Source organism: Larimichthys crocea, chromosome XIII, assembly GCF_000972845.2.
Source record: "Larimichthys crocea isolate SSNF chromosome XIII, L_crocea_2.0, whole genome shotgun sequence".
Classification (NCBI taxonomy): domain Eukaryota; kingdom Metazoa; phylum Chordata; class Actinopteri; family Sciaenidae; genus Larimichthys; species Larimichthys crocea.
In genome coordinates, this window is record NC_040023.1 from 46078582 (window position 1) to 46101670 (window position 23089).

The window sequence follows — 23089 nt, forward strand, 5'->3', positions numbered from 1 at the left end:
AGTAAATAGGTGATTTCAGATTTCTCGTGGGCATTAATGGCTATATAAAAGATAACTAGTGAGAGCCCTTAACTTCATTCAGTGGAACAGTATGTGACACCTTACTATTACACTTTTCTTTTACAGCATTTTATTATCTGTGCTTCGGCGTCAGTGTTGATTTTCCTTTGATGGAAACCACATTTTGAACCATTGTCAGTGCAGGTAATATAACTTTAAGATTAGGATGCTCGTCTTCATGGATGCGTTGATTTTAAAGTATTACTGTGCCTCGTTCAACTGTGCTGGGTAAAATAAATTTGAGTGAGGATTTAATTAAACAAGCATGTTGTTTGTGATAAATTTCCGACCAAGTGACAAATGTAGCAATTAGGAATGTGTCCACGCTCCGGCATGACTAACTTATCTGTGCTTGAACCTGAGCTGAATAAATAAATAAATAAACACCAAATGGTTGTTTAATTAAATTCTTACAAATCCTAACTTAGCAGCAAACAGGTTACTTTTAATGTCATCCTAAAAAAAAAAAAAAAATCGATGTTGAATTTCAGGTGTGAAGACAGAGCTATAATAAATGACATTTTCTCTTTGGAAATACACAAATACACCCCCGCTGAGTTAATTGAAGAGAAAGAACAAAAAGAAACATCTCAGTGAATGTGCTGTCCTTTTAACTAAACTTCAATGTACGCCATAATGACTACTATTAGAAATACATCCGATTCTTCTCCACATAGTATTGCAAAAGAAGCGAAACGCACTTTGTTTTTGCAGGCTGAAAAATGTGTGTAGAAGTGTCTGTCTCATTTTCAGGAAAGCAATTTGAAAAGAGGATGTTTAGCAGTTTTCAATTATGTACTATGTGGTTTTATATAAAACAGCACATGGGCAAAATTTGTTTGAAAAAATTATTACAGCAGTGGGCTTGTCTTAGAGTTATAACACCAGATCAGACTCTCAAACAGTGCTGCTGCAATAGTCCATGGAGCATGTGTTATGCTGACTAATAGTTTCATATAAAATTAGTTATTTTGGAACATCCTGCTCAACATAAACTGTTTATAAAAATGGGTTTCATCAAACATGCTTGAAGGACAATGGCAGAATCAGTTATGGAACAGTGCAGCTCCACTCATATGAATCATTTCATTTCCTGACACGACATCAGGGTTTTGGCCGGTTAAAGCAAACTGCAGTGTTATAAGTGGCCTCTTAAATGAGATAATCTGATTTGTGGGAGTTCTGTAACAGCCTATTGTACATGCAAACTCTACTGGGAGCCCAAATGTTACATCAATCCGCTGGGCTTGATCTCATAGAGAAGTGCCTAATTGGTTCCTCTAGTGCAATTTCTGTGCTCGAAGAGTGGGACACTCCTCTTTGGCTTTGTCTTTCAAAAGAACCTGATGATCATCCTGCTGTGGCAGAGGCAGAATGACGTCCCTGCTGACACTGGCACAGAAAGCATGAGCAACAGCCGGCTGGTGTGCAATACTACTTAGTGCCTGAACACCGAATGTGTCATCCTAATGTTGCAATACTCAAACAAGTTATGTATGAATGTCACATCTGTTGGCTGCTCCTTTTTCCAACCTTCTTTAGGTCAATATATTGTGGATTTCGTGGACATGGCAACACGTATGAAGGAACATCAATTAGCAACACCTTCAGCACAAAATAACAGATCTAACACCTTCATAAGATGGTATTCAAATGTCCCTTTTAGTAATGTCTAAAAATATTCGGATGTGTTACCCTCTCAAAAATAAAGGTCTCTATTATAATGAGTCGGGACCCCATATTGGTAACACTAACAGGAAGAGAAGCCCTTCAGCACAATAATACTGACACTGGATTGCTGTGATGCTCATGACAACCCCGAGGCTCATGCAGACAGAGAGACAGGCGCAGCAGCAGCAGCAGGAGCAGCAGCAGTATTAAGCTTGTGGGACAGATCACAATAATGGCAACTGTTCAAGGTTGATACAGACTCTTTGCTATAGTGGGAGAACAGATTGCAGAGCTCTGAGCTCGTACAGGTGCAGGTTTATATTTTAAGACGTAAGAGTTTACAGTATGCTTTCTAATTTTGTGTGCAAACTGTTCAATGATGCCACAAAAACAAGCTCTTGACTCTTAAATCTACAGTCCTTAATATCGAACACTACCTGAATGCACTATAAACATTCAACTCTGCATGTATAGCACTATGACAAGTATTGAAGTAGTGATACCGTGTGAGGAAACACTTGGTGTTTCACATGAAACCTTCGTCCACACACTATTTTATCTGTATGGAATTTGGCTGAGTGAGCAAGTTTGTGTCTAAAGTTGTTTTTTTTTTTTTGCAATGTTGTTGTCATCCTTTTATTACTCAAGAGACTATCATGTTTGAAACATCTTCTGTTCTGTGAACTGTACTTTTCTTGTAAGTTCGGTAGTCTATTGTGTTCCTTTAATAAGCTAATTTCAAGCACCAATTTATGCTACAACAGAGCTGCTGATGAAGCAGGACGACCACCAGCTGCTACAAGACTCGCAGTACAGAGCCAAGCGCGGTGGTGGGACACAGGGGGGAGCATCCAAGTTATTGGTCATTAAAGAGAATTGTATATTTTACACAGACTATGTGTGTAGGATGGTTTGGCAATATAAGTGATGAGTAGGGTATATTTGTGTGACTTATAAATCAGTAAACATGAAAAAGGCTTACCTTTTGAGCTTGTCCACTGTTTGCGTTGCAGCGTCTGGGTTTAGAACCACGGAGGCAGTACAACCTTGAGTAGAAAGCACATAATCATCATTTTTACACAAACATAATTGTATCCCGCAATGATCAAACATTTTTTTCTTAGCAGACAATACATCCTTTACTCAAAGTCCATTAAGAAGCTGTTCTGGATCTTTGGACTTGTATAGTTAAACCTCAACATTATAGGTTTGGTTAAAAGGAAACAGAAAAAATGCATAGAATATTACCTGAATCTGTCAATCACACTCTTCAGTCTCGTAGAGATACATTCACGCAGAAGCATCTGATACCATCTTTTAGCGTCCTTATTGATCCAGTTACCAGATTTACAAAACAAATTGGGAAAAGAAGAAAAAGCTGCTTCTACCAGTTTCACTTTCATCTGCAGGTCAGAAGACTAGTTTTTGACAGGTTACCCTCGGAAACTAATTAAAAAGGCTGTTTAAATGCATATCATTTAACTGCTTTACAAGTTGCCAGTCCCTTGAAATGCTGACATTTAGCCCAATGCATAATTGACAAGTCTTGTGTTTTATTTTATGGCTTCATGAATAAAATAAGACATACTTTTAAATAAAAAATGTGTAAAAACTATTTCTAACTTCTGCTTTTTCTGATTTATTGTGTTTAGTGACCAGCTCACAACTCATCAACCTTTCTGTCACTGTGAACATGGCAACTGTCAATGAAACACATCATCCATAACAACATGGGATAATGATGTTGCTATATACCTGCCAGATGTTTAAGTGCAATAATTTGCTAATTGGTTGCCATAACAACTGTCTGTTTTTTGTGGGAGGTACTTCCCCTCATGTGACCAAAACTATGATTTAAAGGAGGTGTCAATCAAAATGTCATCTGATGGACGATAAACTGTCCATACAATTTTGAGCAACGATCTCTGTTTTTGAACAAGGTTTTGTAATAGTTATTAATATTTAGTTTCACTCAGATTTTTGTGGATGCTTAATGAGACTTTAATATCATATATGCATTTTTACTTTACTCATTCCCAGAGGCTGTAAGATTCCCCCTCAATCCCTAGTAGATGGTGCTCCTACAGTAGTAACAAAAGTGTAGTAGTTAGAAGGAAGGAACTTCAGCTTGAATGTTTTATTGCTGTTTATTAGACCTTAGTTTTATTGGGCTGTAGTGAAGTGGTCATATTGTTGAATGATGGTCTTGTATGGATTTATGTGTTATAGAAAAAGTTGCGTTAATATTACATTCCAAACCTACATAATCGATTTAGCTACTTGAACTAACAAATAAAACCAAATACGTACTAAGTAATTCACATGTGCAGTAATTCTCAGCATGTGGGGCTCTGCGAGGAAATATTCCTTTTTCTTCTTTTCAGCACAATTATTTGAGCTTCAACAGGCTGTGCTTTTCTCAACTGTTTAAAGATTAATGAGGTCCTTGGAACAAGTTTCTTCTGGTGAGGGAGCAGAATCTAATAAGAACAGATCCTGTGCATTAATCACAACATTAATCACTTCCATACAAATGAGTGTCAGTACAGGTGCTGTGTTTTACGTTTGCTGAAGCTCACCGAGTTGCAGGATTCGGATGATTATGTGGAAGAAAAAGATGTTTTTCTTTTTACAGTCAAGTTAATAACATTTCATGGAAATACTGAAGAAGGCAGCCTGCCTCGGTTTTAAGATGATGTTCAGGGTCACTCTTAAAAGAAGAGGCTTTGTTCAGACACTGCTAATGCATGTTTTTCTTTGACGACTTGCAAATGATTCATCCGTCATGAAAAAGAGGTTACGTAAAACGCCTTTATTTTAAGTCTTAATGGCGCGGTTGAACATAGAACTGTTGTACAGTAAGGCAAATGGGAAGACTGTGTGATGCTGTTGAAAATCACTTGAAAAAGTCAGTTTGAATTCTCATGATCTTAGAAGCCCCAGTGTGTAGCGTTTTTTTCTACCTTAAAATAACAGCTTCTCTATCATTTTGATGCTACAAAATGCTTCCTCTGCCATGTACACCTCTCCCTGCACTATTTAACTTTGGGCTCCAAGGCCAGGTAAAGAGTGTAACCAATCGAAACCTCTGTACCTGAAGCCAATGCAAAAGTGCTAAAAACTGCAGTTCCTCAAACAGCTGCTTGATTCTGACTGCCAAGACAACAACTTTTTAGGAACCTATTGGTGATGTCCTAGATGCAACATCCACGTCACACACCAGCAACTACCAGTTAGATGAAAGTGGATAGCTACAGAAAATGTTAGTGATATGTGATATAATATAAATAATACATTATGTACATGAGTGTTCTGATGGATGATAAGCATGCAGTTGTAAAGGCCCTGTGAATAAAATAGTGTTTCTAGTTATACACAATGCCAAAAAGTATATATATATATCTCTATATATCTATTATATATATATTATATATCTATATATATATATATATATATAATATATATATATATATGTGCTGTTTATATAACACAGTAAAGAGTAAAACAAATAAAGACATCATACTCTATATACACACACACACACACACACACACACACACACACACACACACACACACACACACACGCGCGCGCGCGCGTTTCACAGATCAGGTCTATTTATACGCGTTCATGTTTGCGATATATCAACCATGTGAGACGTCATAACGACACCGTGCTAAAACATGTATGCAAATCAAAACCAATTTTCCCAGTTGGGATGGTTCAGTGAGAGGGATGGCAGATATGGAGACAGGGAAGGAGACGGAAGAATCTATTCCTGTATTGCCGTGGGTTGGCTTGACTTGGCTCAGAGAGGCTCTTTGAGTGGGATCAAATAATATTTCCACTCCCTCGAGGGTGAGACGGGTCCCTGAACACATAGTGCTTTTATCTCAGGCCACTCTTCATGGCTTCATGCGTTATCTAAGAGAATAGAGGGATGAAAAGGAGGTGAAGCGAGATTGAGGGATCCAACATATGTTGCCTGTATGTTGGCGATAGTATTTATGTGTTATATTTGCTTCCCAATAGTTTTGTTTGAAGGTTAAGAAGAGGGTGATGGCGTTCGGTTATGTAGCTTACATGAATGCACAGGGAGCGGGAGAGAGAAAATAAAGGATATGGGGCTAGATATCTTGAGCATGCATGAATGTGGCATGGAATTACATGCACATACAATACCTCCTCAAAGTTCCAGAGAGAGAGAGTGCTGCCAATAAAGAATGTAAAAAATAGAATTTAATTAGAATTTCTTTTGGATACATTATTGACAATGTTGTTAGATTTTTCTTTGGCATACATATTCATGTAGCTCAGATTCTGCTGATAAAAGGACATCTTATTCTTCCTTATGCCTTTGTAGCACTGATTTTAACTATTTATTTATCTGCAGATGCAAGACACCAGTAATGGTAAAAAAAAAAAAAAAAAGCATGACCAGGACTCTTAAAGGTCCGGTGTATAAGATTTAAGCAGCTAATAAATTGATGGAGTATGGCATAAATTAATTATAATATTCATAACTATGTTGTGTGTAATAACGTTGTGCTTTCATTATTTGGGCTGTTTATATCTGCAGGGGGAGCCGGCCCTCTTCTATATAGACTGCCATGTTGAACCACATGTTTCTAGACCAAACACTTGCACCACACTGGTCCTTTAAGCACAGAGCCTAGCTTAGCATGTCTGCAAGAAAATAGCTCTAAAACTTATCTAATCTAAATAGGACAACTCCAGAGGTGTCACTCGGCACAGTTTGTAACGTTAGACAGAGCTAGTCTGTCCCCATCCCTCCAGTCTTTATGTAAGGCTGGTTTTGTAAACTAAAATTAACTTCTCTAAGAATCACTGCTTGACTCTCAATCCAGCTTAAATAGAAGTCAGGATATGTAGCCAGCAGAGCATTGACCTCCAGCACGCACACACAATACCAGCACACACAGTTGAAAAAGATGACTTCAGTGCATGTGGGTGGCATGGAGGTGGTCGCCCTCATTTGGACTTCTCGCTACTGACCGCTATTGGACAGTTGGAGTTCGAGAGGCCGGCTCTGCTGTCTCATTACCCTGCAAGCAGACGTGTGTGGGGGCACATCACAACTCCTCACCTCCCTGTCCCTGTCAGCATATCTCCTACACCCTGTCCTCTGACAAACAGCCTGGAGGTTTAAAGCCGCCTGCACAGCTTCATCCTTGAGTTTCTTTTCTTGGGTTTTCTCGCCTTAATGTAGGATATGAGGAGGATAAGTAACTGTTAAACATCTAACAAGTCCCAGGCGCTGCATTTGTCCACATGCAAGAGAGGCTGTGGTAAATTGCATTAGCCTAAGCCTACCTCTAAATTATGCCAGTGTTTCGAGAAGCCCTTGGCAGAGTGGAGAGGCAATTCATTCTGACTAAATGTAGGTTGCCATGATATGTGAAGAGTGCTTTGTGGAGAGAGCTTGGTGGAGCCAAAAGAAGCTTCAATGAGTCCTTTACCTCAGCTCTGAATAAATCACCCTCAAAGTGTCAAAGACCACTTGTGTTTTATCCCGGCCTGTATGATGGGGACTTAGACACTCAATGGATTAGCAGGGCCAGAATTTGGATGAGGGACAGCGAGGGGCATTTCATATGGACAGCCATCTAACGCTATTGTGGAAAGACAGCCTCAAAGGAGCAGTCTGGCTGTGCCACCAGCACCAAAGAACAGGGCCAAAAACTGAAATGTTGGCATTCCAAAGCAGTCAGGGATCTGATCCATAACAGCACAGATGAGAATAAGCTGTTTAGTCAACCATCAGAAAAGAAAATGTCTATATGGCATTGTCCAAAAGGCTTATTAAGAGCTTTAACTTGGTATTAGAAGTTTTAGATGAATCAGTTTACATTTTGATCTTCCACTTTCCATTACATCATCAAAAAAACTTCTTACATTCGTTCTTAACAACAGAGTTTTACTTTCATTAGCACTCCTGTCCACTATGGCCTTGTCCACTCGATGTTCCACTCTAATCCGTCAGTGTGCTCCATTCTCAGTGTCCTCACTGAGCAGCATGGCATCCGAGCCTGTGGGACCAAACCATCTGTCAGCCACCGAGGAGGGAGAGCTAGACATGTTACAACCATTAGAGCAATGGATTTTTACCATTCCCACGTCTCAGTACTAAAAACTTCATCCTTACACGTCCTGAACACCTTTGCGTTGCAGTGTTAAAGTGTAAGACATGTCATTCCACTCACGAGTTGTTGGATATTCCCACAAATGCACAAATTCGAAATGTTCCAGGGGTGCTTTTTGTTTTACTTGTCGATCTTAGTCCTTGTCATTCTCCATCTCCCCTTGCTCAGACTCGAAAATAAGTATTATATAATATGATATATATATTGTATTTAAAAAGGGCTGATAGTGATTTATTTACTGGCCTTGTTTAAGAAATCTTTTATGTTTAATTAAAGGTGCCCTGTAACGTTTTATCATAGTTAAACACATTTTTACTTACGTTCAAAATGCTCTGTGTCACATGCTGAATGCATTTTAATGAAGATATAATACATTGCCATGGCTGATTTGGAGTTGTGGATTGTTTAAGTCAATGTTTGGGAGCTATCAGACTTCTTCACTGCCTTTGTTTAGTGTCGAGTGTTTTTCAGACCAAGGACCCTGGAGCTGACAGAGACATGTAGCATGGACCCTCTACATACAACATATGTTAAATGTATATATGTATCAGGGCATACAAATTATTATTGCTATTTTGTTTTTCTGTATAGATTTATACAACAACGTGTTTATGTGTATTTTTAGACATATTTTCATTTTTGAAATGTAAAAAAAAATAAAAAATATATCAAACAATAGTTTGGTGGACACCCTGCAGTACCCTCTGTTGAAGACCCATTGTTTAACATATTGTTCTGATCTTTACCGTATGCCTATCTACAAACACCAAGAGTGAGCATCAATGCTAATCACAATACAAATGTTCTCTCTGTGGTGTCGACTGTGATAAACTTTGTTGAATTATATATAGCTTCAACAATAGTGGCACGCTAGTTCGGCAAACGCAACTAGAAATATGAAGAAAACAAAGGCAGAAGGACCTCAAGAAGGAAATGAGACCGACAAAATGTTACATAATGACATCACACGGACATCTGTGGCACAGCAGTTTTGTGTGTGTGTGTGTGTGTGATAAGTGGTGGAGGAAGTATTACAACAAAGTGTTCCTGTCTTTGTATGGACGCTCAGGTACTGTAACAGCTGTAGTGGTAGTTTCCCGAGGACACCACCTGCCCTGTGTGCCATGGGTATGCAACTATGCCGGAATAACACTGCATGGCCCAGGTTTTCTGTGTGTCAGTCAGTTTGTGATAGTATGATTATACAGCTTTATTTTTAAATATGCACCATGTGAGGTTCAATAAAGGTCTTAAAACCTGATTTTGGCACAGGGCCCCCCTGCAAGGCCACATCATTAGGATGCATCATAGTTGATTTTTTACTTTAGTTAAATTAATTTAAAAAACAATTGACAGTAAAATCAGGCAACTGCCTGCTGGTTATTCAGCTTTGAATATAATAATAATAATAATAATAATAATAATAATAATAATAATAATAATAACAATAATAATACTAATATCATATTGATAATAGCTTGTTTGTTTAGGGTGATTGCTACGTCACATTACCAGCCCCCTAACGAGCTCTTTGTGCAGTGATCTGTGGAAATAGCATGACAGCACACCCCAGCAATAGCCCATTGTTGTAGCACAAGATGTACCTAATACACATGCAAAAAAAAAAAAAAAAAAAAAGAGAATCTTGTGTATTATAGGACTGACTGCGCATGAAAAGTCGAAATGCTTCATGTTCCTGCTGGGCCACTACCTGAAATCCACAGTGGGACTCGTTGCATCGCTCTTTTGTTTGACTCAGCTATATTAAATTTCCAGGACTTGCTGTTCCGAGCACTAAAACACGAGTATCTCCCAGTGCTGTCAGGAACACCCAATAACATGTCCTGTCTTTACTGTAAATATGACAAGAGGTTCCTGGTGGACACAGCCTCCATCAAGAGGAAATTTGTTATCTCTCCCTCCAACTCATGTCTGTCCACTCATCACTTTGTCTTCCTGTGTTATTTGTCAGCAGGGTCTCTTCCTTAGGTCACTAGTGACACACCAGCACCACAACTTAATTACCAAGAAACCTCTGGGAAAAATATCCAAGAGGCACTCTAATCACTGTGACTCCTCTGTTAGAGGTAATGTGAAAACCCCCTTCCTTACTTTTACTCTTGCTTGTCACCAGGCATTTCATCCTTGGGGCTAGTTTCTCAATTTTCTTCCTCTTCTGACCTCTCTCAACCCCTCTTACTCCCTAGAGAAAGCTCTCACTTGGTGGCTTTTCTCCAAGGGGAGTAATGGCAGATCCATAGACAGACTCATCCACACTTAATTACCCACAAGCCTCTTGGAAGGCAAATGTAGAGCGACTGAGGCATGTGCACTGTGTCATCCCCTTATGTTCCTTCATTCCAGCACCACTAACTGGACTATGAAGCCCGTCCACTCTGACTATTTTCACCATGTTACATAACAGAACCATTTTTGGTAAATTCCATTTCGGAAGAGGATCATTATTAGCATAAATATAGCTCAAAGTTTATACATTTTTAATGAAATAATCACTTTGAGTTGACATTTTTTCCCCTTTGGGTTACTCCAATGCAACACAACTTCAAACCCACAGAACTGTGCTTCTTTTACATTTTCCGACCGACCAGCAGAGCCTCTGATCAGTCACATTTAAGCTTCAATGCTTCTGGCTAACAGAGTTTGTCATGCCCAACACCCGGAGTGATATTATGAAAACATGGGATTCCAAGTGCACTGCAAATCAAGAGCGAGCCTAGTTGTTCGTGTCCACAGATGCCCTTGAAGCAGCGTGTATACACATGAGACACTGAGATCAATTTGAAAATTTATTTTCATATAAAAAGACACTATGAAAACATTAGAGGACTACTTTGTACAATCTTATGTATAAAAAGAACAAAAATGAGGGAGAAAAGGAAAGGGAGGGTTTTTTTTTTTTTCAGTAATAAATCAACTGGAATGCCAGATGGGTGAAGCAGACAGTTAACACCTAAGCATTGAAGGTTGAAAGTTTAAGGGTGAAGGTGAGGATAATAGATTTGAGAGTGGGCGTTAAGTTGCAAATTGGCTTGCTTGTGTTTCTATTTCTGGGCTTGTTGAGTTTGGCAGGTTTTGAACACACAAAGGAAAACAGCATGACATACTAACCTAGTCCATCACTCTCCATGTGTCAGCGTTCGCATCGTACCAGAGTTTAACTGTAAGAGATTATCCTTAGTTGTGGTGGCACATTCAAATTATCAGTCAAAACGTATCGATCTCAATCAATCAATCAGCATCTCACTTACCGTTCTTGGATGTTGAAACTTAAAATCCAGCCCTCATTGTCATACTGTTCATGTGCAAGGAGCAAAACACTGAAAAAGTAACAAAACCTCACACTGTGCTGATTAAACATTTACTCTCGCTTTCTTTTTTTTTTCTCTTCATCAAATCCCACTTATAAGTTACCATGGGAACAAGGCTTTGTAGGGAACAGACATTTCTCTTTAAATATTTCACTTTCTATATATAGAAAATATAGAAAAAACCCAATTTGTCCGCATAAAGGTCAAGTCTGTTTCCCCTGAAACTGATGTTTTCCTCTGCTGTAGAGTAACACACCCACTGACTGAAACTGTGGAGCTGACGGACTGCTGCTTCTGTTTGGAGACACTACAGAGCAAATCTGGATCCTGAAACCTTACAGGTCAGGTGAATGTGACCTTAGCTTGGCAACATGGGGCCAAACCTACCTCTCCCACCCTGAGGGGGAGCGAACTGTAGGTTTGCCTATCAGCTGACTAGCTTGAAAGGTTAGAAGGGCTGCACTCTTGTCTCACCATCTGCGCTGTGCTGCACTACTACCACATTAGGGATCCTTAAACAGATGGTTTGAGGGCTGCATTGGAAAATGTCAGGACAAATCGCCATCCCAAGATAATTACTGTTTTGAGCACTCCCCTTCTTAATCAACATCTCTGCCTGCTTCTAGCTTTCTCGCTATGTATTTTTGGATCTTCCTCCTCGGCTGTAATTTTCTCTTGCACTTTTCTTCCCCCCCTTAAATTGTCTCTCATCTCTTTCTCTAGACTGTTAGATTAATGGAAGCTGCTTTGAACATCGACAGAAAAGTTATCAAACCATCTATTGAATTCATCCTGCACTCTGCCGGTGTGCTGAGGACTGAAGTGCTAATGTAGCAACAGCAGGAAACTGGTTGTCCTCTTGTAGCGACTGAAGTACGGATGAAGAATTTCAAGCAGGAAGCATCACCACTGGCTTTTCTTTCTTTCTTTTTTTCCCCCATGACGTTCCCTCTTAAGTCTGCCACCTTGTAGCCTTCTAACCTCTGTGGCTCCCTCTCAGCCTTTCTATTCCACTCTCTCTTTCTGCAGCTGCTGTGCTCACAAGCGTAGGCTACAATCACACAGACATTGATCCATGTGAACAAGGAATTACACAACTTGCTTCACTACTAACGTTCTGATTTCATGCCTCCTGTAACACTGGGTGGGCAGAATGAACAAGAGAGAAGGAGAAAATCGGCTCAGTTGATGTTTACTTTCATATATTATTGGCTTGAAAAACTTCCTCTGGTCAGGTGAAGTTAGCCACTGAACCGTTGCTTCGCTTCAAGCGGAATAAGTTTAGCGTGGATTCCCGTTGGGCTGAAAATGACTTCAGCTATTCTCTTTTCCTGGCATTATTATGATTGGTGATGACTGAAATGGATTCAGATGCTTTTAAAAAGGCTTTTATCTCCAAGCAGCGGGGAAAAATAAGAGCGAGAATCTGCATGACAGTCCCTATCCTTCTTTTCCCTCATGGATGGATAACATGCGGCGCACATTACCTCAAAAAGCAAGCTCACGCGTATACGCTGTGTATGTCCTAAGTCGTTTTTCTAAGTTACACGTGGGTTAATTCTCACAGGAAAAAAAAAAAAAGGAAGAAAATAATGGGAAAAAAAGGCAGCACAAGCACAAACCAAACCAGTCTGAAAATCAATCAATTCTTCTTGAACAGTTAGACCATAGAACACAACTCAGTTATTTGTTTCAATCGTATTATTTTTTCATTAAGAGTTTCAAACCATAGGGGGACAGTTTTTTTTTTTAAACTAAACCATAGAAAATACACAAAATAAGGGGGATACAATGTTGACACAGAGGACGTGAGGGGAATGGATGGATGGGATTGTTGAACTGGAACCTGAAAAAAGCAGAGAGGATGGCACATATCAATGAGCAGCTTTTCCCCTCATCCCCACGCACCCCCATCCCCTATTCCTCCGACATGACAAAAAAAAAAACATGAAAATCAGAAAAGGAATGGCTGGGACATAGAATGTTTTCGTCATCCATTAGAAGGGAAAAGGAAATAAATGAAAGCAGAGTGCCTAGGGGGGCTACCGGTGTGAGAAAACGCAGTGAGATTTTCTTCCCCTTGCTATAAAAAGAACTGAACGGTGCAGAAATATTTTTCTTTTTCCCCCCCCAAATCATCAAACAATTGAAAGAGATTTTCTTTTTTTTCCTCCAGAATAAAATCAAGACATTTTTCTCAGAAATAAGTTTTCATATTTTTTTTTTTTTTAGGTTCATTTAAAAATCTTTGCCAGTCACAGACGTGTCAAGCCCCTGTTCTTTCTTTTCAATAGTCTTTGCGAAAATATAGAGTAGAACAGTCTTCTTTCCATGTCTGTCCACTGCAGCAGTAAACAAATACAGTATGGGATCCGACAGAGCACATTGCAGGAGATGGGGAGCAGTGTCTGTGAGATCTTTGCGGAAAAATCACTTATGTATAGCTTTTTAGAAGTTCAGTATCTCTGTGTGCATCTGTATCTCGGCATGGGGCGTGAGTGTATTCAAGTGAGTGCGTGTACGCGTCTGTGTGCCTTCACACTTCAGTCTGGAAGTCTCCCTCAGATGAGTCGGGTGTGTTAGCAGATGAGGAGTCCCAGTTCTTATTGTGCAGCTCCATTCGGTCCTTCTGCTCCCCAGGCACAATGGACAGCTCAGGGGTCATGGTCTTGAAGCTGTCCCAGGAGCTCTGGTCCTCCGGGGTTGACTTGTCCTGATGAGGAGAAGGAGGACAAGAACCACATAAGGCAAATAAAGGCATGTGGATAAAACGTCAGGCAAAATAGATGAGCAGTTAGATTAGCCAACCTTATTTGGAAGAGAAAATAAAGAATAGTGTCAAAATTATTATCGACTGTCTGAGTGTTTTCAACATTCATCCCACATCTCCTGTTGGATCCATCAAACACGTCAAAGATGCAAGAACACTTCCAAAGACCTGTTAGTTCCACTTTAAATATTTCCAGTTAGTAGCATGCTTACATAGTGCACATTCTTAAATAAACTTGTGTTCAATCAATTTAAAACCAAATTAACTTTGGGAACCAGGGAGCTGGGCGCCCACAGTTCATGCTTGTCCTGAGGCACCTTGTTGGGGTAATATGGCACAGACTTCTTGCCTCAATTTCAAACTGCTGTACTTACCGTATTTTACAGACGTTTTGGGTACACTCATTTTTGTTTTTACCTCAAAACAAAGTGGATTAGACAACCACTGCAAATAATTTGCTTGTTTTAAAAAACGATCATCTTACGTGTCGGTGTCTCCCAAACCATGGCCAGTACACAGATTTGGAGATGGATACTTTAAACTGTGTACTCACAGAAGCTGATCATTTGTCTCTCACCTACGAAAATATCAACATACTGTGTATATGTTGTGTATATTGTCTGTGGGCCAATCACTCAATGCCATTTTTTAGAAGTTATTTAACCTCATATGTACTAAAAAGCAGGACTATACATACCTGTATTTTAAAGCACCTTACCATCTATCATGAAATAATACCACTGTTCTTTTATTTACACAAATGGTGCCTGACCTTTAATTCCCAACTCTCCCAATCAGTACCTTTTCAGAGGGACTGATTAAAACATGAAACCTTAGGCTTGGGGTCTGTGATCACCGCATGTGGTCCTCAGATGCACCCACCATGCATGTAAAATACATGTTGAGGGATTATCTTAAAAAAACGGAATTAGAGGTAGCATTATGCATCAGATAAGGGCCATTATTCAAATTGAACTCATTATCTTGTGGAGATAATGATTTCACAGATACGAGCTCACGAGCTGGAAAAGACATGCGGGATCGCTATCCTGGATGACTCTTCTCTTGGTAAAGCAAAACACACGAAGACAGAAAAAAAGATAGATATATATATATATAAAAAACCCAAGACAGAACACCTGCGGTGGTTTTCACAGACATGATGGACCTTTTTTCTTTTTTTGGACTGGACAGAGCTCAATATCTCATACATACATACATGAATGTCTTACAGGACAACACAACCAAAGACGAGTACTTTGAAAAGGGTATTTGAGAGGAAAATCCCAAATGTGCTTACCAGTATAGTCATGTGTGTATCTACATCTATGTGCTTGGTTGTACACATGTAATCCAACAGAGAAAGAGCACTACTGTATCTGTAGCTTCGGCTTCTTTCATTTTTGTTTTCTCTATATCCTTCTGCTACAATCCCTCCTCCTGTTCATTGCACAAACTCACTCATGCGCTGCACTTTGAGCTATTCACGCCCTCAATCCCTGTCTATCTCTTCATCAGAGACTCACACACAATTCATTGATCTGCAGTACCACAGCAGCACTCCCCCTCCTCTCTCACCCCCCACCCTCACAGTGTGATGATCGTCGCCGGAGCGCTAGGGGGCAATATCTGCCTGATTATCATTCTCCCTGCGTCACAGCCTGACAGTTGGTAAAATGAATACAAAAGGCATAATCTGGGAGCCAATTTGCATGCTAAATGCTGGCGAAGGAACATTTTGTAATGCAGGAGTGTGGGTAATGCTGCAGTTAAGCCCAACTTTATCCCTGGGAGACTAGGCTAACGCGATTGTGCTGCCACTGCGTGTCTATCCATTCCCTTTCGCCATCTCTGCCTGCCTACATCCCCCTCCTTGCCCTAAAGCCCCATCTCATCCCTCACTTTCTCTATCTGCCAGAAACCCCCTCTACTTACACTCGACGAGTTCTTTTCACCTCCGGCAGACGAAATGCTCCATCGCTTTTCCCTCTGTGGTGATGAAATGGAAAGGAGGGAGAAGACAGGGAGGGGGGTGACGAGAGAGAGAGAGAGAAAGAGGAAAAGACAGAGAGAGAAGAAGGAGAAGTGGGGAGGGGGATCATAGTCACTGACAACTCTGCCCTGAAACAATGGCATTGTTCCCACACCTGCAGCAGGTGAACAGGCAGTTGTTGCTTTGTGCTTTAACCGTACTCCTTCTTTCTCTCTGTCTCCGTCTTCCAAATCCCACTCACCAGCTCTCTCATGACAAAATATAGCATGTGCACGCACACTCACAACATACATATGAACAGAAATAGTAGCAAACAGTGATCAAAAACGCAATGTCAGCATGGTTAGACACGCATAATCGAGGTGTGTTGGAACAGGCAGTATTGTGTGAAAGCTGAGCAAAACTGACAGAGCAAAGAACAGAGTGACTCAGAGAATCTATATGCTACGTGCCACTAATAGTGACTACAACTACTATAAAGGGCATAAAAGGAAGGACGGCATGTGGGCGTAAAGGAACCTAACTTATTCTTAAAGCTGAAACAGTCTACTGTGCAGTGCTAGAGGCTTTGGAGCTCATGTATTCTACATAATGTTGAAAAAAGGATAACTTATCTGGTTATTAGTGCATGGAAATGCTATCTACACTATCTGCATTATTGATTTGATACAGTATGTGTTAACACAACACATAAAATTGTTAAAGCCAAGCTATAAAGTGGACACTGCTGACTCTGTATGTTCCGCCTCTGGGTTAAACACGTAAAGCTTCCCTGTTGTACCTCTGCAGTGTGATCTATTTTTTTTTATGTTCCTGGCTTACCTTCCCATTTTAAAGTAAATTGCTGCATATGGCAGCTTGCTTCTGTATGAGTGGTATGTTTTTTTTTTTCTTTAAGTTTGTTTTTGTCTGAAGTCACAGGTGGTTTCCTAGTTGGCTGGTCAGAGTATGAGCCGGTGTTGGGTCCAGTAAGAAAAAAGCAGAAAAAAAAATGTCATGAAGGTGTTTGGGGAGAAGAAGCTCATGTCATTTGTACTTTCTAAATCCCAGTCTACCTCAAGTCTGGGCCCAAATTGATTCCCTACAGTAGCTCTAACAGCTTGGCTAATATTGACTGGAGCTTTGTTTTTTTTGGCTAAAAGTATCTCAGTATATTATAAAAAAGTTTCTGAAACAGACAATTGTAAGTCTGGGTCGTTATTTCATGTTTCTATCAGTAAAAAACATCAGACAGAAAGAAATCATTCTGTCTAGGAGAGCTGTTTGTTTCTGGGAGTGTGTGAGCATGTAGTAGCCAAGGACATATTAAGAACTCCTAGTGCTAAGCACATTGCCTCGAAATGTCTTGATTTACTGTCATATGTGATGTGCTCATTAGATCGCTTAGCCTACAAGTTGAACATTTATAGAAGCTTTGATACATTATAAAACACATCATGTTGGAAAATATTTACTGAAAACATGTGAAAAGAGTGTGAAGCTGCATTAGAGGTGAAATGTAAATACGGTGCTTGATTAAGTATATATTTAGGGCACTTGTATGTTACTAGAGTATATAAAACAAAGCTCAAACCACCAAACAGTATATAAAGTAATTAAGCTCAGCTTCATCTCCACCTACTAATCTAAATACGTATCTCCACAACTGAGCTACAAGGACAAAAACAGATGGAGATCTTGACATAAACTAATCTGATTTATTCGGTATTGTTTCTCTTTGCTCCTTCTGGCAATAGCATGAATATTATCAGCCATCTGTAATAGGATGAATTAATGGCTGAGAAACTTTTTGTTTCTGGTCATTTTTGATCACCATAATAATTTCTGCTTCTTAAGTGTTTCCAGTAATACTGGCATTATGGGATTTTAATGTGTGTCACACAACAGTGTCAACTATTTTGACGTCTCACCTAAAATGTGGCTCAAAAACACGTAGAATTTGGGTACAGTAAAGTACTTCCCATTATACTTTTCCATGGCACAGCATGAGCAAATGGAGCCTGTATGTCCACAAGCAACACAAGACCCTGGAGTTGCCTAATCACTCAACACTTGAAGATTCAAGCGAGCTATACGATCTTCTGAGAGAAAACGCTGCAAGCATGACAAAGCTTAGTGGAGGAAACAGTTTGTAGGGATGGTACAAACTAGAAAAAGATGCTACTGCACAAACATCTAAAGCCGTCTTGAAAATCTTCTGCTACAGTGTTGGTGGATGCGGCCCACTATCTGCCACTCAGTCCCCCTCATTTGGACCATGGAATGGAAATCGTGTCTGGATGTGGGTGAGCAATGTGGCAGGCTGTCTTTGGGAGATGATGGGGGAGGACAGGTGGTTGTGGGTAAGTGGGTTAACTTTACCTTTGTTGACTTGGATGCCCATGGTTCTGCTGACTGTCTGGCTACATTCAAACTGGGACATGACAACAGGCATGCAACACAAGGCCCAGTCAGCCAACAAAGGACATAAAACAGGAAACAAAAAAACAACAACAAAACAAAAACAAGAAATCAATAAAATGTGGCAGTAAGGCAAAGAAAAGACATACACATGAGTGTGAGGCTCACGTGAAACAAACTTAAATCACATTTATACATGGAGTAAATGAAGGTACCGTCAAGAGGTGATGGAGTGGATATCAGAACACGACTGTGGAGATACAGCTGTCAGTGGGCTGTGGGTCACTGGACCGGAACTAGACTATTTGAAGGTTTCTACTTCATTATATCATCAAGATAATGATAGAATCCAGATTGCCTATTCAGCACCAGCATAATTTATTAGGGGGCACAAAAATAGACTAACTGGGCATAACAGTCTTTAGCACCATTTACCCCTTAGCTGGAAAGGAATCTGTGTCACACGTAATAAGGCCCTTCAAAGGAGCCAAATCTGGAGAATGTAGGGCAAATAAATTCCATTAGTGCAACACATTGCAAACAAACGAGCAATCAGACACACAGGCTCGGTTTGCCATCGTCTGGGTCTGGGTATTGCAGTGCATTCCAAGGCTCCTATAGTAAAAACATTTCCAGCAAGAGATCCGACCTCTTTCACCTCCCTTTAATTGGCCCAAGGACACTAAATGAGCTAAATTAGTATTGTGCCTCTTGGTGCACGAAGCCAGTGTTAGGCTTGTTCCGCTTGGGCTAACCGTCCCCTCATTAGGAGCCACTGATAGAGCCGGTGTGCTAAAGCTACACTCCGCCAGCCCTCAGTTTTCATGGGCAATTTGTGTGGACGGGTGAAAACAGTTGATGAGTTTATACTCGCACAGAGAAGGGGGCAAGGAAATAATTAAAAACAAGCTAATGAGAGGAATTAATTATTCAATTAATGCCTCAAACGTGCCACCAAGGGCTGAGTTTAGAGGGAGAAATGGGAAAATGAGGGCGACGGCAGAGAAAATGTCAAGCCGTGAGGATGAATAGAGGGGAGAATGAGATATGAAGAGGAAGAAGAGGAGAGGACTTGGTTTATTGCTGGAATGTGAAATTGAAGGCCCTTAGCTTAATGCCAACAAATTGACTATCAAGACTTGTGGGGTTTGTAAGTGCAGGCAAATTGCCCCCACTGAATCAACAAAAATGGAGTCTTTGTCATTTAAAATGATACATCTTCATTTAACATGAGACATCCTTAAAGCATACACATTACCTTAGCTAAATTTCCCTTTAGTGGCCTAAAAACACTGCTGGAATATCTATAACAGCCACTAATGTTAACTGGGGATGCATAAAGAGAGCACCCCAGGTTTCACCTCTCTTTTATGGGGCAGGTTAATGATAGTACCCTCTCAGGCCACCATATATTTCCATATGTAGCCTAACAGTTAAGGATTTCATCACAGAATTCAAACCAACACCTACAGCCAACCAGACTGAATCGTAAATACATATAACACCATCGAACATTTGTTTGCTGTCCCTGAACTGTTCAAGCGTAAGTGAAATCACAGCAAAGTATGAGCACTAGTTTCCTCTGTCTTTTTTCTCCATCCCACTGCCTATCTGGAGAGGGAAGCCAAGCACGCTTCATTTAATCAAGAACACAGAAGACGGCGGGATGGAAATATATCCCATTTGAGAGCTAAAAAATGCATCAGCCAGGCCATTACACAGTGCAAACTTACTCTCCCTCTCTCTCTCTCCCTCACACACACACACCATCCATCCCACACACAGAGAGGCACAACACTGCATCATTGGGCACTGCATGCAAATGTGTGTTACGACCTTCTGAACCCTGTGGAGAGGATAGAAAACAACACGCTAACTCCACAGTGACAGAGGCCAAGAAGCTGTTCTAAATCTAAACATTAGCGCAGGCTGTAATGCCGATACTGTACATACTGTGATACAGACACACTCCAATCCACTCTTTCATTCAGTAACCCCACTGACTCTGTTTGTATCATGTATCCATTACGGGAGACACAGTCAAAATGGACTCACTGCCTCAGCTAGCCATATGCCCTGCCTGAGCATCCACTTTACTTAAAACAGAGTAGGTTATGAATTTGTTTTCATCATTAGCATTAATCTGAAGCCCACTTTTCGATCCACTTCAACAGAGTATAACACAAGTGTTACCACTGCAACAGATAATAGTCTCTTATGGAGGCAGGCAACCATGTAAATATACCAAAACACTTCACTCAAGGAGAGTATCCGTCGACAAAGTAAAATAACAGCTAACCATCTGCAATCAATCAACTTTATTTGACCTCTGTGACTCTTTAGAGTTTCTAAAGAGGCTATCTATAGAATAGTTAGTTGCATTAAATATGCACATTGATGTCTGAAGCCAGAAGCATTCTATGTCTGTGTCACTGACGGCTGACCTTCGTTAGCCATAGCTTACCAGCTACTTTGCAGAGTACATTTTAAAAAGGCTGTGCATATGTTTTTCAAAAACAACAGCAGAATATGTACCAGAGGGTCAGGTGTACATTTCTTTTAACACTACATGGATAGAAAAGACAGACAAGGTGATTTTCGACATTGAGGTTAATGGGGAGTTTTGTGATATAGTGTCTGCTTGCCCCTTTCTTCTGTAACACTGAGTCATCACTTAGCCTCTAGCTGCAGGTGTGGTGATTACACAGATTACCAAGCAGTATAGAGTTAAACGGCAGTGTGAGTAGGGGATATGGAGGGACAAAGACAGACAAGGAAGGCAGAAATCAAAAGACTGAAGTATGTGGATTCTATCTGTAAAGGGACATGCAATGGCCAAGACCAATTTAAGCCCACCGCACTTACAAAGAAAATTGGATAAGATGTGAGGTATGTGTGCGTGACATTTTCTGATATCCACTCATCTCCTCGACACAGCCAACACAAAGATCCTACCTTTTCAGAGAAGTAAAATGGATCAGGTCTCTTCTGACCCCATAAGCCTTTGTGATATTTCCTAGAGTCTCCCATCAGCACCCATACAAAGTGCATCATGTTTGGCCCGTTTTAGTGCCAGCTAGTTTATGAGCAGAATATCATGGTTTATGAGGTGATTATAAATCGGTTTGGATGGGTCATTGTCTTTATGAACTGATTTATCACTTGGTTATGGTGTTTTAGATCGTAAGGTTTAATTCAGGCACTGAAATGGGCACAATGACTCTATGGATTGTCACAACTCACATAGGCAATGAGAAAACAACAAAACAGCAGCAAAAAAATCCCTCTGTTTTGTCATATCATGGAAGGTAAATCCAGTCCTGCATCAGACCACCTTACAAATCCATCTCTGTGGTTCCAGATTGTATATTTCAATATGGATTTGTACCAGACTTGATGCAGGAAGGGGAATTTGCTTTCACTCTATGAATGCAGAAGCACAGGGGGTACAAAGCTGTGATGCACTGAACTAATTCACCACCACAACACTAGGGGACTATCTAATATTTAGGCTCATCAAATACAGTCACTTCACTATGAGACAGCGCTGACAGGTGGTAGATGAGCAGCAACATGGAGTGAGCTCATAGTTTGACACGTCTGTGTGACTGTAACTACAAATATATATAGTCTTGAAATGTCAGGCTTTTCAGTGTCACATGTACTCCAGCAGGTAACTGTACCATGCTCTGAACAGACTGTTCACTCAACCCCTGCACCCTTAGTTACTGTTGCTACGCCTGTCAAACTTTCCATCCTTACATATCCTGACACATAAACAGTGTACCATGGTAACGGTGGCAAATTTAGAATCAAAATTCTCAAATTTGTGGATCCTTGTTTCATATAGATGTAGGCAGGATACTCATTTTCAGATGGCAACTGTCAACTTTGTCCTCCTTAAAAGCTAACTCATTAAGCTAAGTATGATAAGGATAAATCTAAAAATAGACTTTTATTCTGTTCTTACATAACCCTGTTTGGGTTATCGTGTATTTGGAAAACTTATCTCTATCTCAGGTAATGTTGGCTGGGAATAGTTACTCCAAATCCAATAAAGGGTAGTATAGAACTGCTTACTTTTTAATATTGCATCCAGGAACAGATTCCACACTGGGAAAAAAACTACAGTGCTATATTAAACTCTTTTTTTTTTTGCTTCAGAATGTGCTTGGCCTTAAGAAATCCTCAAATATCAGTAGCTAGTTGGACATGCTAACAACTGTAGCTTATGTTGGAGCAGATGAACAACTTTTTCTTTCATTTCCTTTCATTTTATAGGCAAAACAAACCCTCTTCAACTCTTTAATTACATTGCTTTTAGTAGGACCCCATACACATTGCTTCAGCATATGGAGAAATCCAAAGGTTGACAGACCTGCGATACCTAGTTACAGTTGCTAAGCTATGATTGGGGAAGAGGTTTAGCGAACAGTCATTAAAAGGCATGTGAAATGTATAGTTCTGCAGCACAGGAACACAGACGCAGAAATCTCTGAGATACACACGGTGACATGTAGCACATCAACACATCTGGATTAGAGTGACTTAGAGGGGGCTCTACTGGACGGAGTTTATGTGGAGTTTAGTATGCCTTACGTTGACTTTCTTTGTAAACGAGGGACGTTCTGCGCACTAGCGATGGCTCGGTGTTGTGCCTCGGTGGTGGGATTGGGGGGACCTGTGTTGGGTGAACACCGGC

General features: G+C 40.3%; 1 protein-coding gene across 5 annotated transcripts in view; it reads right to left on the reverse strand.

Annotated features, from left to right (window-relative positions):
• Positions 1 to 13349: 13349 nt before the first annotated feature.
• Positions 13350 to 23089, reverse strand: part of adgrb2 (adhesion G protein-coupled receptor B2) — a 202037-nt gene continuing 192297 nt past the window's right edge. For all 5 annotated transcript variants that reach the window (XM_027286127.1, XM_027286128.1, XM_027286131.1 and 2 more), the window contains 2 exons: positions 15930 to 15983; positions 13350 to 13937 (listed from right to left, as the gene is read on the reverse strand). In XM_027286127.1, coding sequence (XP_027141928.1) covers positions 13761 to 13937; positions 15930 to 15983 — 231 coding nt within the window. In that variant the 3' untranslated portion in view covers positions 13350 to 13760. The remainder of the gene's footprint in view (positions 13938 to 15929; positions 15984 to 23089) is intronic.